Here is a 17,145-nt window from a genome sequence, read left to right as displayed (position 1 = left end):
TTCTCCAGGGGTGGTCAGAGGAGTGTTCTGGAAGGTGTCTGGGAGTTTCCATCGGTGCCACGTCGGTGGAGAGTCCAGACCAGGGTTCCACGGTGTGCATTCCCCCCGAGTATGCCGATTTGGCAATCGCTTTCAGTAAAAAGAAAGCGACGAAATTACCACCCCATCGACCGGGAAGGGATTGTGCGATAGATCTCCAGGTAAACGCTGCGCTTCCCAAGAGTCACGTGTACCCCTTGTCCCAAGAGGAGACGTTGGCTATGGAGACATATGTCACGGAGTCTCTGGGACAGGGGTACATTCGGCCCTCCATCTCACCCGTCTCCTCGAGTTTCTTTTTTGTGAAGAAAAAGGAGGGAGGTTTGCGTCCGTGTATTGATTATAGAGGTCTAAATGCCATCACAGTGGGGTTTAGTTACCCACTACCTCTCATCGCTACGGCGGTGGAATCATTTCATGGAGCGCAGTGCTTTACAAAACTGGACCTCAGGAGCGCGTACAGTCTGGTGCGTATTCGGAAAGGAGACGAGTGGAAAACCGCATTTAGTACCACATCGGGCCACTATGAGTACTGCGTCATGCCGTATGGGTTAAAGAATGCTCCAGCCGTTTTCCAATCCTTTGTAGACGAGATTCTCAGGGACCTGCACGTGCAGGGCGTGGTTGTGTATATCGATGACATTCTGATCTACTCAGCTACTCACGCCGTGCATGTATCTCTGGTACGCAAGGTGCTTGGTAGACTGCTGGATCATGACCTATACGTCAAGGCTGAGAAGTGTGTGTTCTCCAAACGAGCCGTCTCCTTCCTGGGTTATCGCATTTCCACCTCGGGGGTGGTGGTGGAGAGTGACCGCATTAAGGCCGTGCGTAATTGGCCGACTCCGACCACGGTAAAAGAGGTGCAGCGGTTTTTGGGTTTTGCCAACTACTACCGGAGATTTATCCGGGGTTTTGGCCAGGTAGCGGCTCCCATTACCTCACTGCTAAAGGGGGGCCCGGTGCGGTTGCGGTGGTCAGCAGCGGCGGACGGAGCTTTCAACAGGTTGAAGGCTCTGTTCACGGATGCGCCCGTGTTGGCGCATCCGGACCCCTCTTTAGCATTCATAGTGGAGGTGGACGCGTCCGAGGCTGGGGTGGGTGCCGTGCTATCACAGCGCTTGGGTACGCCACCAAAACTCCGCCCCTGCGCTTTCTTCTCTAGGAAGCTCAGCCCAGCGGAGCGTAACAATGATGTGGGGGACCGGGAGTTGTTAGCGGTGGTCAGGGCTCTGAAGGTGTGGAGACACTGGCTTGAGGGGGCTAAGCACCCCTTTCTCATCTGGCCCGACCACCAGAATCTGGAGTATATTCGGGCAGCTAGGAGACTGAACCCACGTCAGGCAAGGTGGGCCATGTTCTTCACCCGGTTCCGGTTTACGTTATCCTATAGACCAGGCTCCCAAAACGTAAAGGCTGACGCACTGTCCCGCCTTTACGACACGGAGGATAGGTCCACCGAACCCACTCCCATCCTCCCCGCCTCGAGGCAGATAGCACCAGTGGTATTGGAGGTGGACTCGGACATCGAGCGGGCGCTACGGGCGGAACCCGCGCCTCCTCAGTGTCCGGCGGGGCGGTAGTACGTGCCGCTTGGTGTTCGGGACCAACTGATTCGGTGGGCTCACGTCCTACCCTCCTCGGGTCACCCTGGGGTGGCGAGGACAGTGGGGAGCCTTCGGGGGAGGTATTGGTGGCCTACCTTAGCTCGGGACGTTAGGGTTTATGTCTCCTCCTGTTCGGTATGCGCCCAGAGTAAGGCTCCTAGGCACCTTCCTAGAGGGAAGTTGCAACCCCTCCCCGTTCCACAACGGCCATGGTCTCATCTGTCCGTAGATTTCCTGACCGATCTTCCCCCGTCTCAGGGGAACACTACGGTTCTGGTAATTGTGGATCGGTTTTCTAAGTCCTGCCGTCTCCTCCCGTTGCCCGGTATCCCTACAGCCCTACAGACTGCGGAGGCCTTATTCACCCATGTCTTCCGGCACTACGGGGTGCCGGAGGACATCGTTTCTGATCGGGGCCCCCAGTTCACGTCCCGAGTATGGAGGGCGTTCATGGAGCGTCTGGGGGTCTCGTTGGGCTTTATTAGTCAGCCAGCCCGTACGTTTCTTTGTGCGGGATTGATCAGTTGTACCTTGGTATCGGGAGTAGACGAACGTATTGTTTATTTCGTTCGTAGAGTGTATTTGGACTGGTTTTTGTCCCCCGTGTATGGGGCATTTGTTTGTACACCCAGTGTTTTCGTGGGGACATTGTTTAAGCACTATATTGAACTCTCTGTTGTTCCTGCGCCTGACTTCACACCCCCGACACCCAGAGCGTTACATTAGCTAAAATACAAACATTTCCACAGGCATGACAGTGTTGAGGTAATCTCTACTAGCTTGTAATGGTATCTGGCACTGTTTGTCACGAACCGCTAGAACAGGGGTTCCCAAACTTTTTTGGCACACAACCCCACATTGTTATAAGAATTTTATCATGACCCCACCATGTGAAAAAAATAATGTAATCAACAGCCAATATTTCCTTTTTTGTTTGAGGCTATGGCAGTCTATTACAAATCAATCTGACATTATTTTTGACAATATTTCAGTCGGAAGTATGGTTAGAAGTAACTGAAATGCTTCAGAAAGTTATTGGGAAGTTCAGGAAAACATCAAGGAAAATCCTCAGACAATAATTGTGTATGATCTTCTGTGTAGAAAAGAACATCATCATTGGTTGGAATTATGATATTCTTATAAATTCTATTCTTCAAAAATCAATAGGTACATATCATTAATTTATAAATCCAAAAATGTAGCAACTGCTGATTGACCCTTGGATCAATCAAATTGGTTTTATTTAGCCCTTTTTACATCAGCAATGTACAGATACCCAGCCTAAAACACCAAGGAGCAAGCAATGCAGAAGCAGATACTAAGTGACCACCTTAGAAAGAAGGAACCAAAGAGGAAGCAGGCTCTAAGTGGTGGCTAGTCCTCTTCTGGTTGTACCGGGTAGAGATAAAGAGTACATGTTTCCATTAAGGACCGATTGTTAATCAGTTCATGGTGTGCATGCTTGGCAGACTGATAACCACAACAGGATGGAGCACACAAAAATACATTCAAACTTTAATAGATGACCAGCAGGATCAGAACCATAATGGCTACAGAGGGTGCAAACACATCCAAATTGCTTTTCATAATTCAGGAAAACTATGAATTTGAGATAAATAAGTTTAGCTACTCACCTTTCTGTACACTTCACATACAGTATCAGCCTAAGAGCCCATGCTTGTAATGAGGGGCATTATTAAAAACTAATTTGACAGCGATTAGATCACCTTTAACCAATATTTAAAAGTGCAGTATTTGGCTATGTGGGTTGTTGTCCTAAACCTAATCTCTCGTGGACAGACTACGTAACATAAATGGTATCGTAATGTCTGTCAAAAGACTGATGCGACGACTAAAGTGCAGTATTTCCTGTGCTTTGGTTTTACATCACTGGTTATTTGGATATATTAAGATTGTGTGATGGTGGTGCTTAAAGTTGGGATGGGGATTTCAAGCAATGATTTCAGACAGAAAGTTTTCAGAAGTGGTTGAGGGCTTTGGCTGAGAGTTTCCGTTTAGCAGGGTGGAGACTTCACTAGTCTCGTTAGTATAATTTTCTCATTCACCTTTCTCCAGAACCTAAATGGAGTATCTGACGCAATTACACAAGATTTTAGTTCTGGGTTTCCGAGGTTATCCTAAACACACACATTTCTTTCTGAGAGAATGCTGATTGGACTGGCCATTTTCTAACTTCAAACATACATTTTGGAGAAAGGCCAGACTGATACGTGAAGTAAGCTCTATTTATTGAATAAAATCACAGCCCAACTCTGGTAATATTTATTTTTCCTTTATAAGAGCTCTTAAAAACAGTATCGAAAACGATGAGTGTCCTATGAGGGGTGATAAGAGGCAGTGTGTCAAGATGTTGTAAGGCTGGAGGGAGCTTCTTGTCTCTCCCTCTAGGTGGTGATTTTGCCAGGCTGTTTAAGACTGAAGCCTCCACCGGTGAAGCATGGACCGTCGCTGCGCTGGGGCAGGATCACCGACTGTCCCACCTGGGCCAGGCTCCTCTCTTTCTCCCTGCGGACACACAAGAGAGTTCCAGGAAATTTGTCACACAGACACTTGCAGACGCATTCCAAAGTTGCTCCGTCCACACACACATGGTAAGGTCGCCCAAAGCTCTAGCTAATTGATTCTCTGGTCGTCTTCCCAGCTTTTTTGATTTGAGCAGTTGAGTCTCCTCAGAGGAGGAAGGGGAGGACCATCCTCCTCAGTGAATTTCAGAAAAATAGAAATTGTAAAACATTTAAAAAGTTATATTTTTTCAGATAAAACTATAGTAAATACAGTTGAAGTCGGAAGTTTACATACACTTATGTTGGAGTCATTAAAACTTGTTTTTCAACCCCACAGCCCAGAATCGCCCATAAGCTTAAAGAAATGTAGATATGATTTTTAGGCCGTATCACCCAGCCCTATGTACAAGGGTTGCGAAAATGCAGTGAGTGTGTGAATGTGTGATCCTAATTGATGATGGCCTTCAATGTGAGGTGGGTGATCAGTGATAGCTTCAGACATACTGTACCATAAATTATACAGTTGAAGTCAGAAATTTACATACACCTTAGCCAAATACATTTAAACTCCGTTTTTCACAATTCCTGACATTTAATCCTAGTACAAATTCCCTGTCTTAGGTCAGTTAGGATCACCACTTTATTTTAAGAATGTGAAATGTCAGAATAATAGCAGAGAGAATCATTTATTTCAGCTTTAATTTCTTTCATCACATACCCAGTGGGTCAGAAGTTTACATACACTCAATTAGTATTTGGTAGCATTGCCTTTAAATTGTTTAACTTGGGTCAAACATTTTGGGTAGCCTTCCACAAGCTTCCACAATAAGTTGGGTGAATTTTGGCCCATTTCTCCTGACAGAGCTGGTGTAACTGAGTCAGGTTTGTAGGCCTCCTTGCTCGCACACACTTTTTCAGTTCTGCCCACAAATTTTCTATGGGCTTGTGGTCAGGGCTTTGTGATGGCCACTCCAATACCTTGGCTTTGTTGTCCTTAAGCCATTTTGCCACAACTTTGGAAGTATGCTTGGGGTCATTGTCCATTTGGAAGACCCATTTGCGACCAAGCTTTAACTTCCTGACTGATGTCTTGAGATGTTGCTTCAATATATCCACATAATTTTCCTACCTCATGATGCCATCTATTTTGTGAAGTTCACTAGTCCCTCCTGCAGCAAAGCACCCCCACAACATGATACTGCCACCCCCGTGCTTCACGGTTGGGATGGTGTTCATCAGCTTGCAAGCGCCCCCCTTTTTCCTCCAAACATAACGATGGTCATCATGGCCAAACAGCTCTATTTTATTTCATCAGACCAGAGGACATTTCTCTAAAAAGTACGATCTTTGTCCCCATGTGCAGTTGCAAACCGTAGTCTGGCTTTTTTATTGGACTCGTTTTACTGTGGATATAGATACTTTTGTACCCGTTTCTCCAGCCTTCCTGAGCGGTATGATGGCTGCGTGGTCCCATGGTGTTTATACTTGCGTACTATTGTTAGTACAGATGAACGTGGTACCTTCAGGCGTTTGGAAATTGCTCCCAAGGATGAACCAGACTTGTGGAGGTCTACAATTTTTTTTCTGAGGTCTTGGCTGATTTCTTCTGATTTTCCCATGATGTCAAGCAAAGAGGCACTGAGTTTGAAGGTAGGCCTTGAAATACATTCACAGGTACACCTCCAATTGACTTAAATGATGTCAATTTGCCTATAAGAAGCTTCTAAAGCCATGACATAATTTTCTGGAATTTTCCAAGCTGTTTTATAGGCACAGTCAACTTAGTGTATGTAAACTTCTGACCCACTGGAAATGTAACACAGTGAATTATAAGTGAAATAATCTGTATGTAAACAATTGTTGGAAAAATTACTTGTGTCATGCACAAAGTAGATGTCCTAACTGACTTTCCAAAACTATAGTTTGTTAACAAGACATTTGTGGAGTGGTTAAAAACAAGTTTTAATGACTCCAACCTAAGTGTATGTAAATTTCCGACTTCAACTGTATAATTGTGTTTTATGCTTATTGCACATTTATAAAACACAGACTAGCCAGCTAGTATAACAGTATTTGGCTAAAATGCTGCAAGCGGTACCCTAATGCCCTGCGACAAACTGAGCACTCATTTTCGCAAATCAATGTTTATTGATACTCTCATTTTAGTAGTGTCTGCTCTGTGCGCAATTTGAGTAGTTGAAACATAAAAAGAATATTGTTCAAAAAGTTTATTTTACTATAATAGAGAAGTTATGTCTAAATGTGTTTTGGTGTCCAGATGACCGATTCTGTTGGACCAAACCTCAAATGCAAATAGCGAGTTGAAACCACTTGTCAGAGAAGATGTGATCTCTGAACTTTGTTAGCGTGAGAGGCAGGGGGAGAGGGGCTTGGTGTGTGTGTAAACCATAGAGGAAGAGGCGAAGCGAGAGGTTCCACTCTCGCTAAAATCTGTCCAAAATAAGGCCAATGTGTTTCTATGAGCTTATTTTGGACCTAAGCTAGTCACCTGCCTTCCCGCCTTTGGGACAACGACTCCCATTGTTAGGGCGGAGATGTGCAACTCGTCATTATATACAGATCTCTGGTGTAAATGGGAAGGTGCACACAGCACAGAGGAGCGAAGGAGATGAGACCAAAAATACAACATGAGAACAAGCGGACATCATAAAAACGAAAAATAACAAAACCTTGATTCTTGCGATACAGGCATTTGGAATATCGCGCAAAAACATACATTCAAATTCATTTGATATATCGCCCAGCCCTACTTGAACAGTTCAATCAGTTTAGATCAGAAACCCCAGAATGAGCTCAGGGGTGATTCTCGTGGTTGGTAAGTACTATACCAGGGTAATCTTTACCTGCACTGCTGTTCTTTGCGTTTCTGAGTGAGGTACTTCTTCTTGATGTTCTGCAGCTCATGGGCCAGTCTCTCAATCTCATACTTGTACTCCTGTGTCTGGGACTCATACATGTTCAGCTCTGATGACAAAGCCTGGATGTGGGGGATTAAAAGGACATCTAATATAAATCAACTTCAAGCAGCAGCATAGGACTAAACTGAAAATGACATAGCCAGGTAAAAAGCTACTCTGGGCCTGTGAGCTTGGCTCGCAAGCCTGTGCATGGTCCTGCTGTATCTGAAGTGGCCATTTCTCTGCCAGTGGTCAGAGCTGCTTGGAAGTGGAGAATGAGAGAGAGAGAGAGAGAGAGAGAGACAGGCAGACAGACATACAGACGAGGGATGTAGAAAAAGAAGATGAAAGGCACAGAGGACCTTGAGCTGTTTTGTCTTCTGCCTCAGTGTCTGCTGGTAGATTTGAAGCTGCTCGGCTGCCTCCGGTCCAGGCTGTCGGGACAGAATGTGCTTCAGCTCCACGTACAGCTTCTCCTTCTCCTGAACATTTAAGTGGAAGAGAGGGGACATTAGGCAGCCAAACATTCAGTCAGGGATGGGCTCTTTAAAAACGTGCACACATCCCACTGGGCACTTCCTTGCCAGCTCTCGACCGACCCATTATCTACATATTTGGATACTGTATCTACAACGAGTATATAAAAATTAAGAACACCTGCTCTTTCCATGACATAGGTGACATAGGACCAGGTGAATCCAGCTGAAAACTATGATCCCTTATTGATGTCACTTAAATCCACTTCCAAATCCACTTCAATCAGTGTAGATGAAGGAGAGGAGACAGGTTAACATTTTACTGCAGTGGGCTAAATCAGTGTCTCTTGGCAGTCTTAAAGAAATCTACTTTGAAACAAAAAATAAGACACCTGTATACCATGTCACATATAGAGTTGAAATGTACTTCATTTTTAGTTTGCTTTCCAATATTCCACTTTATATATCATAGAGAACTGAAATATATCAAAACTGTTTGACATAAAAACACCAGATTTTCAGCGTAAAAAAATAAATCATGTTATTTATTTAGAAATGATGAAAAATAAAGCCACTAGGTCATTTGACTGCAGGAAAGGGTTTAACAGAAGGATTTTTAAGCCTCGAAACAATTGAGATATGGATTGTGCATGTGTGCCATTCAGAAGGTGAATGGGCAAGACAAAAGGTTTAAGTTCCTTTGAACGGGGTATGGTAGTAGGTGCCAGGCACACTGGTTTTTGTCAAGAACTGTAACACTGCTGGGTTTCACACTCAACAGTCCATGTCCCGACAAATTGAGGCTGTTCTGAGGGCAAAAAGGGGGGGGGGGGGGGGGGGGGGGGGGGGGGGGGGGGGGGGGGGGGGGGGGGGGGGGGGGGGGGTTTGCAACTTGCAACTCATTATTAGGAAGGTGTTCCTAATGTTTGCTATACTCAGTGTATGCAGTCCATGCTAATTTCTGAAAGTTATGAAGTAGTGAAACAATTCTCCCAGGCTTCCATTGATTTCTGCAGTGACCCAACCTACTCCTTGTGGGAGAACCTGGTGTTTGGGTAGCCAACAGGATGAGACAGATTTATCTGGAGTTTACCTGTAATAAAAGCTCTTTCTCCACCACCTCCTCACTCTTGGTTATCAGACGCCTCTGTAAAGAGTGAATCTTCTGGATCAACTCATAGGTGCTTGGGTCGCTGGCCTGAGGAAAGTCAAATAAGAGGCATTAATGTATAACCCTAAATAGGTTCTCTGGCTATGTCTCACAGAAGCTAGGCCGAAGCATTAAGAAGTTAATGTACTGAAACAGGTCTAAAATGTTTTTGAGCCCAAGCACTCACAAAATATACACACACAATCACACACAGTAACACACACACCTCCAGCCTTCTCCAACGATGTACATTCATAGGATTCTCCAGCTCCTCCTCCAAGGCTCTGCACCTTGTCCTCTCTTTGAGAAGCTCCCTCTGCATGTGGAAAACCTCACGTCTGTCACAAAACCCACAAAAGGGCATCAAATGTCATGGCATTTCCTCGTCACATATTTCATGACAACAAATTCAAGTGGGGCATAGATTGAAAACAGACTTCAATTTCACTATTTTCATTAATCATTAAGGATGTAAAAACATTGGCAAGCCTGTATCAATTCAATGTTTTGTTTATGGCAGATGTCCAGCAAATGCCACTATGGTAACCTTTTGTGGGCTGCAGATACTGTATCAACAGGTTCACAATAAAGCAAATTAATGCCGATGAATAAGACAGCAATGTAAACTGAGCAATGCAGAAATAGTCCTGCTGCACAGATCTGTGCACTTTGGTACCACAAAAACAATTTAAATAATTAAATAATGTGAAAAGAAAAGTTAAAGAATTTTGCATAATTTACAGACATTGATGCGGAGTTTAGTGTGCTGCGCTCTTCGAACGGTGTTGGGTTCTAATTTGAAATATACTTATTCCTGTCACTATATAATAACTTATTGATTACATAACATGTATGATAACTGTTTATCTTTTTTAGGACAGGGGGCAGCATTTGGAATTTTGGATGAAAAGCTTGCCCAAAGTACACTGCTTGCTACTCAGGCCCAGAAGCTAGGATATGCATATAATTGGTCGATTTGGATAGAAAACACTCTAAAGTTTCTAAAACTGTTAAAATAATGTCTGTGAGTATAACAGAACTTATTTGGCAGGCGAAATCCCGAGGACAAACCATCCAGGTGACAGTGTTTTCAATGGGTTTTCTATGTGGATCTAGATTTCTAAGGCACTTGCTTGCAGTTCCTATCGCTTCCACTGGATGTCAACAGTCTTTAGAAATTGGTTGATGTTTTTCTTTTGAGTAATGAAGAAGTATGGCTGTTCAGAACGAGGGTCGAGTCTAGTGTACTGTTGTGGTTGGGGCGCACGACCTGAATGCTCGCTCCACTTTGTTTTCGTCCGGTATTGAACACAGTTTATCCCGTCTTAAATTTGATCGATTATTTACGTTAAAAAATATCTAAAGTTGTATTAGGAAAGTTGTTTGAAATGTTTGGATCAAGATTACAGGTAACTTATTAGATATTTTGTAGTCATGTTGCACGAGTTGGAACCAGTGTTTTTTTTTATCAAACACGCCAAATAAATTGACATTTTGGAGATATAACGATGGAATTTATCGAACAAAAGGACCATTTATGATGTTTATGGGACATATTGGAGTGCCAACAGAAGAAGCTCTTCAAACTTAAGGCACAAATTATATAGTTATTTCTGAGTTTTGTATCGCACCTGGCGGGTTGAAATATGATTGTCATGTGTTTGTTTGATGGGGTGCTGTCCTCAGATAATAGCATAGTTAGCTTTCGCCGTAAAGCCTTTTTGAAATCTGACACGGTGGCTAGATTAACAAGAAGTTAAGCTTTAATTTGGTGTATTGCACTTGTGAATGTATAAATATTTCTAATAATTTTTTAAAAATTTCGCGCTCTGCCATTTCACCGGATATTGTCGAAACATTCCGCTAGCGGAACCCCTAGCCGTAGAAGGTTATGTTCTGTGTCAATGAAAGGTGAAGAAGGAACGTGTATGGAAAGTTAATGAGGGAGGCGAAGGGCAACAGTTAGTCTTTGATAAAGCAGGCCAGCTGCGGAACCAGGGAGGAGCGAGGAATTCGGCTCGAGGTCCAAGTCAACAGAAGAAGTGAGAAGAAACCTCTTGGAGGGGGGCCAGAGGGGCCCACCCCAATGACCCTCCTACTACAGTCCTATCTCACACACATACACTTCCATGCCTACAAAGGTTCTAGCATCAGGCAGGGCCATGACTACACCAGTTGAGAGGAACAAATTAATTTCCTGCCTAGCAACGTAGATGTATTGGCTATGTAGATGTGTAAGGGGTTGACCCCGCCTAGTAGGTTAGAAATATTTGTGCTTGTATCATCATATGGTTGAATAAATCTAGCTTGAGCTTTCTTTGGAGTCCAACTGGAATTTGTCTCGATCTTTCTCTGTTTCCCTATGTCCCCCCTGCTCTCCGTCTATATCAGCGTCTCCCATCCTCTGTCTCGCCCCCTCACTTTCTTGCTGTCTTGCACTCTCTCACTATCTACCTCTGTCTTTCTCTTACTCCCTCTTCCAATCTCACCTTAAGTCTTCCACATTAGCCACAGTCTTGGCCAGGATGCCCTTCTCCCGTCTGAGTTTCTTGATCTCCATCTTGAGGAGGCGGATGTCCTCCACCCTCTGGTTGTACTGGATCTCTCCCTTGTTCAGCATGGACTGTTGGATCTTGATCTTCTCGTATAGTAGGGCCAGCTCATCGTTTCGCCGCACCAGCTGAGTGCCCAGGATATCTCGCTCGCTGATCACCTACAAGACGGTGATGGCAAAAGAGCAAACAACAAAAACCCCAGGTTACTTTGATCAAAGACTGTAAAAATACATTTAGAAATAAAAAATATTTGTGATATTGGCCCTTTGTGATAACGTGTTTGATTATTTTCCATCTAAATGGATACTGGTAGATGACCTGCTAAATTACCTGCTATTTCCTAAAAAGTCACATTTATAGAATGTTTTACTTGGTCTCATCCATTCAAAGACAAACCTCATTAGGAAGAAATGAAAAGCTGCACCTCTGTCACATTCTGCAGCCACATCAACACAATGTATTTTGACCCATGTAATGCGAGACCACAAAGGCATGACAGATCTGCTGGCTGATGACAACATCTCTCTCCATCCCCTTTATTCAAATCAGCACTATTTTATCGCTATGACAGTACTATTTGTCTCTTTGAATGGGCAGTGAGTTCTCAGTGAAAGCAGGCAGCCACCTTTCCCTTACCTGATCCAATTCTTTCTTCTGTCTGAGCCGCTCAGCATCAGCATCGGATATGATCTTAAGCAGCTTTCTCTCCTCGGCCTCCTGGTTGTCGATAAACTGCTTCGTCTCCTGAGCCTGCTGCTTCATCTTCTGGAGCTCGGCCTATGGGAGAAATGGAAAGACGGCCTATACTTAAAATTTGAATTTGAAAATGAGGGGTAAAGAAAAAGAAAACACTTTGGGCCTTGGTCAAAAGTAGTGCACTATAAAGGGAATGAAGTGCCATGTGGAATGCAGCATTTGCTTCAAGAAGGAAGGATGGGTGTCAACCTGGTGGTGAGGGTGTCACCCTGGTGTGATTGAAAGAGCTAAAGCAGGTTGGTGTTAATATTTTACTAAAACAAAATGCTCAATTACAACCCGCCTTTCTCTCATGACTAGTTACACCAATGGGTTCCCAGACTAAAAAGTAGATTTGCACAGTAGTTACTTTAGCCCCTCACAAAGTGAGCACGGCATAGTAAATTACCTTCAGAGCCTCCTTCTCTTTCTCCACTCGCTGGAACTCTAGGTGCTCCTTGACCAGGGCAGACTCTTTGCTGTTGATCTCCTCCCTTAGCTGGTCAATCTGATGGTTCATGATCTTCAGTTTCCTCTTCATCTCTGTGATCTCATCCTGAAAGAGAGGGCGGAGAGTGAATGGGTGAGCGAATGAGTAAAGGATTGACAGATTGACAGACCGGACAATCACCAGCCTGCCTGTCCACACAACTGACTACTCCTATGTAAATCCAACCTGGGCTTCGATGAGGTTCTTGCTGTAGAGGTTCCGATCAGATCGGACCGCCTCGTAGAGGTTCTGCTGCTGTTTGAGCTTGGTCTCTGCCTCTGCAATCTTCTTCTTGTACTCAAAGATCTGCATCTCCCTCATTTTAATGTCCTCCATGTGTTGGAGCACCTGTGGAAGAAAAGAACAGAGAGAACAGAGAATCATCCCAAGAGGGGGTTTAGTTTGGGACTTAATATAAGACTTGGGCTTACGTAACCAGAAGCTGATAGCTAGGTGTTTATAAAAGACAACCTAGACACAATACCGGCATGTTGTAGTCCTAAATGATAAACTGTAATGTTGAAATTTTCCCCACCTCATCAACACATGTAAAGATGTTTTGTCTGTTGCAACACATGTCTCATATCACATTATCTCATCTTCTCTGTGTTGAAATCCTAATCGATAAACTGCAATGTTCAAATGGAGTTCCCTCCCATTTTCTCTGCTTCATCAACATTAATGCTAGTGCTACATTACTGGTACAGTATGTAACTGAGCCTAAATCCCTGGGGCTGTATGTATCCAACGTGGATTTAGGATCAGCTATGCCCTTTAGATCACAATGAATAAGACCTGCCAGCACTCTGGGCGCATCATTGATAAGCGTTGTGTAAATTTCACACTAAATATCTGCGTAACCCATTTCTGAAAACCCATTACTTATTAAAAAAAACATTTCAGATTCATAAACTAGGCGTACACCATACATACGCATGTTTCTCACTATAAAATCAGCCCCGTCCTGAAACTGTGTGCATGTGAATGAGCATTATTTATTCGCCTGGAAAAATATCACCTTTTATGGTGATAAATAACACCCTATTTGCTGTATAATTTGGAGGTATATTGAAATTAAGCCATAACAGTTTAACCAAAAACAAGCAATGGCACATTTTGTCAAATGTTTTGGAGGTGTTACCACAATGTTTTAATCTTCTGCAGTGACAGCTGCTGTATTGGGCAAAGGACAGAGACAGTTTCTGGAAGAAATAAACCATGACAAATTGTTGTGGACCTGTTAGCAGAACATTTTAATTCAACAATGTTTTGTATGGACTTTTTCCCGCAACCTAAATATGCTGCACTGCCCTGTAAATTCTGAAACAGTGTCTACTCAAGAAATGTGAAATTACAGTATTCAGACAACAGAACTCGAATGAGATTATATTTATATGAGTCAGACGTACAGTAGTAGCCTACACACTTCAATGGAAAATATGAACTGTCTGTTCTACTGTGTGCTTTTGAAACCCGAGGCGCAACATCGTGAGACTTCCGGGGAACGCTTGTGAAACAGACCAAACAGACCAGGCCGGGGTTTAGGAAGTCAATGAGAGAAGTGAAAGAAAATCTTCCTTAGTTGTTAATTTTCTCGAAATCTAAACACACAACCTAGATTCGAGCTAATGTCTTTAGTTGAACATGTTAGTACTACAACCTCATGAACGTGTCAAACTGACACATTTTCATTTTCGTCAAAAACATCTTTATATTGAAGGAGTACCTTTGATTTGACGGCCTGCACATGCACAGTTCGGCGCGAGACGACCAGCTAAACCCGATAACATGTCTCTATGCATGAGCTTAACTAGCCAACGTCGTCTTAACTTCGCCTACAAGAGTGATCGGGGATTTCTATTGGAAAAGCAGTTTCTGCATATCTTCATACTGTACTGTCTTTGTCATTACTAACCCATAGATGTACGAGATACCATATCCGGTCACAGGGATGGCTAAATCTTGAAACTCCTTTTGTCACCAAAGATTTAAGTAAAACGGCTTTTAATTGCTTGGTCTTATCATGCAGGGCATCCTTGTAAAAGAGACCTTGGTCTCAATGGAACTCCCCTGCCTAAATAAAAGGTAAAATAATTCCTATTTATCAATTTAGATAGCAAAGATAAAGGAAATAGATGTTCGCTCTTCTTAGTAACGGCAAAAAGCTGCATTTGTTTTGTCATTATGTTTTTCTGTTGTTGTTGTTTTATGAAAGGCGTGTCAACCTAACCATTCCTCATTTGCACAAAGTACTTACTTGCCTGCCTGCAATGCAATAATTACTATAAGTAACAAAAAGTTGTGCGTTTGCATGGTCTGAACTTTGCGTGGAGGTAAGCACATTCTCCAGGCAAGTTCAGTTTTTATAAATGCAGTGAAAACTGGTGCACGTTATGTTTTGCACGCAAAATATAATACTTTGTACGTACGCAGCATTTATAAATGAGTCCCCTGGTCTCTCCACTCATCCCTGAGTTATCTTAGTGCACCTTGTGTGTGAGATCGCTGGCCTCGTTGATATAGCGGTCACGCTCCTTCTCTAGCTGGTAGATGATCTTGCGCTGCTTCTGGGCCTCGTCGCGGTAGTTCATGATCTCCTGGTCCAGGTTCTTCTTGGACTGCTCATGGAGCTTCCCTATATTCAGCTGCTTCTCCGTGGCATTAGCTGCCTTGATCCAATGTTCTACAATGTACACACACAACACCATCACACACACACACAACACACACACACAACACACCACACACACACACACACACACCACACACACACACAACACACACACACACACACACACACAACACACACACACACACAACACGTGCATGCAAAACACGCACAAAACAAAGCACACCACACACACACACACAAATGTACATGCACAAACGAACACAGACACACTTTCACAATGGGTTATGAACAGATGAGAGTGTGCTTGGTGCACATTTGTCACATTAAGATGTGTCTAATGAAACAAATCATGCAAAACAAGACCTGCAAATAACCAAACAACATAGGCTATACACATAATGTCATGTAGTAGTAGGTGCTGGCAATGCAGAGGTTGTCGGTTTGATTTCTGCATTGGGTACATACTGGATGTTTGTCACTGTCAATGTTGACAGTTCTGCAAGTTGCTTCAAATAAAAGTGTCCGCTAAATTATATTATTCTCTACATACCTTGTTCAGGATGTCTCTTTCCCGCACCAGTTCGTCAATGCCTTTCTTGTCAATCTCCATCTGCTTTTTGGAGGACTCCATTTCTGTTCACAACACATGGTTCATGTTCATGTTTTTGAGTGAGAGAGAATGACAGAAATTCTTTATACATAATTGATGTACCTTGCACACAAACCACACCACAATGTAACCACTACATTTAATATTTTCAGAGTTACTAAAAGGTAAGAAAAAATGGCAACTTCCTGTCATCTTCCTCGAGAGGCCAAAAGAGTGCTTTTGGCCTCCCGAGTGGCGCAGCGGTCTAAGGCACTGCATCGTAGTGCTAGAAGCATCACTACAGATCCGGGTTCAATCCCGGGATGTGTCGGAGCCGGCCGCGACCGGATGACCCAGATGTACGGTGTTTCCTCGGACACATTGGTGCAGCTGGCTTCCGGATTAAGCGGGCAGTGAGGCTTGGCAGGGTCATGTTTCGGAGGACGCAAGACTCTCAACCTTCGCCTCTCTGAGTCCGTATGGGAGTTGCAGCAATGGGACAAGACTGTAACTACCAATTGGATATCACGAAATTGGGGAGAAAAAGGGGTAAAAAGTGCTTTTGACAGTGAAGAGTGGAACAGAGCAGAGGAGTGTTGAAATGTCAACCCAGGTATTTGTGTGTGTCTCCCTGCATGCATTTGTGCGGGCGTGTGTATTCATGTTTGTTTAGTTCTGTGTGTGTGTGCCCGCATGTTGAAATCAAATACAATTTTATTTGTCACTTGCCGAATACAACAGGTGTAGACTTTACCGTAAAGAGCTTGCTTACGAGCCCTTCCCAAAGACTCAGAGTAAAACATTTAATAAAATAGTAACACAAGAGGAATAAAATACACAAGAATGGAGCTATATACAGGAAGTACCAGTACCAGATCATGTGCAGGGGTATGAGGTATTTGAGGTAGATATGTACACGAAGGCAGGGTAAGTGACTAGGCATCAGGAGAGATAACAATATACTAAAGAACAGAGTAGCAGCAGCATATGATGAGTGTGACGGTGTGTGTATATGTGTGCATGTGTGTGTGTGGTGTTGGTATGCATGTGTTGCATGTGTGTGCGTATGTAGTGTACGTGAGGACTTCCGGGTTGGAGCGAGTAGTCGCATTTCGCTTCGCTCCACAGGTAGTATTACATTACATTTCATTTCATTTCATTACAGTACAACGGTTTGATTTGTTTGATCTTAGCAATTTTTTCTTAGCTAGCTACATAGCCGTCTTTGTATCAAAGATAATTGTGTAGTTTAGAGTAATTATCGAGGTTAGCTAGCCAGCTATTTTCGTCCTTCTAACGTAGTCAACACTGCTAGCTAGCCAGCTAGCTAACTCCTACCGAATAGCAGCACTGTAGAAACTATTACATTACAACGGAACGACTTGATTAGTGTAGTGTTAGCTAGCTACATAGTTGTCTTTGCTGTCTT

The 17,145-nt window shown here is 43.6% G+C and overlaps 1 protein-coding gene across 1 annotated transcript in view; it reads right to left on the bottom strand.

Moving 5' to 3' along the window:
• Positions 1 to 3,878: 3,878 nt before the first annotated feature.
• cfap58 (cilia and flagella associated protein 58) overlaps positions 3,879 to 17,145 on the bottom strand; it is a 28,774-nt gene continuing 15,507 nt past the window's right edge. The window contains 11 exon segments of the mRNA XM_023983244.2: positions 3,879 to 4,172; positions 7,036 to 7,169; positions 7,452 to 7,571; positions 8,659 to 8,763; positions 8,942 to 9,053; positions 11,205 to 11,428; positions 11,907 to 12,047; positions 12,415 to 12,561; positions 12,682 to 12,843; positions 14,985 to 15,178; positions 15,674 to 15,760. Of these exon segments, the coding sequence (XP_023839012.1) occupies positions 4,052 to 4,172; positions 7,036 to 7,169; positions 7,452 to 7,571; positions 8,659 to 8,763; positions 8,942 to 9,053; positions 11,205 to 11,428; positions 11,907 to 12,047; positions 12,415 to 12,561; positions 12,682 to 12,843; positions 14,985 to 15,178; positions 15,674 to 15,760 (1,547 nt within the window). The 3' untranslated portion in view covers positions 3,879 to 4,051.

The sequence above is a fragment of the Salvelinus sp. IW2-2015 genome, linkage group LG1 (assembly GCF_002910315.2).
Source record: "Salvelinus sp. IW2-2015 linkage group LG1, ASM291031v2, whole genome shotgun sequence".
NCBI classification, from domain to species: Eukaryota; Metazoa; Chordata; class Actinopteri; order Salmoniformes; family Salmonidae; genus Salvelinus; species Salvelinus sp. IW2-2015.
Note: the sequence above shows the minus strand (reverse complement) of the source record. Positions and strands in the feature narration are given on the sequence as shown.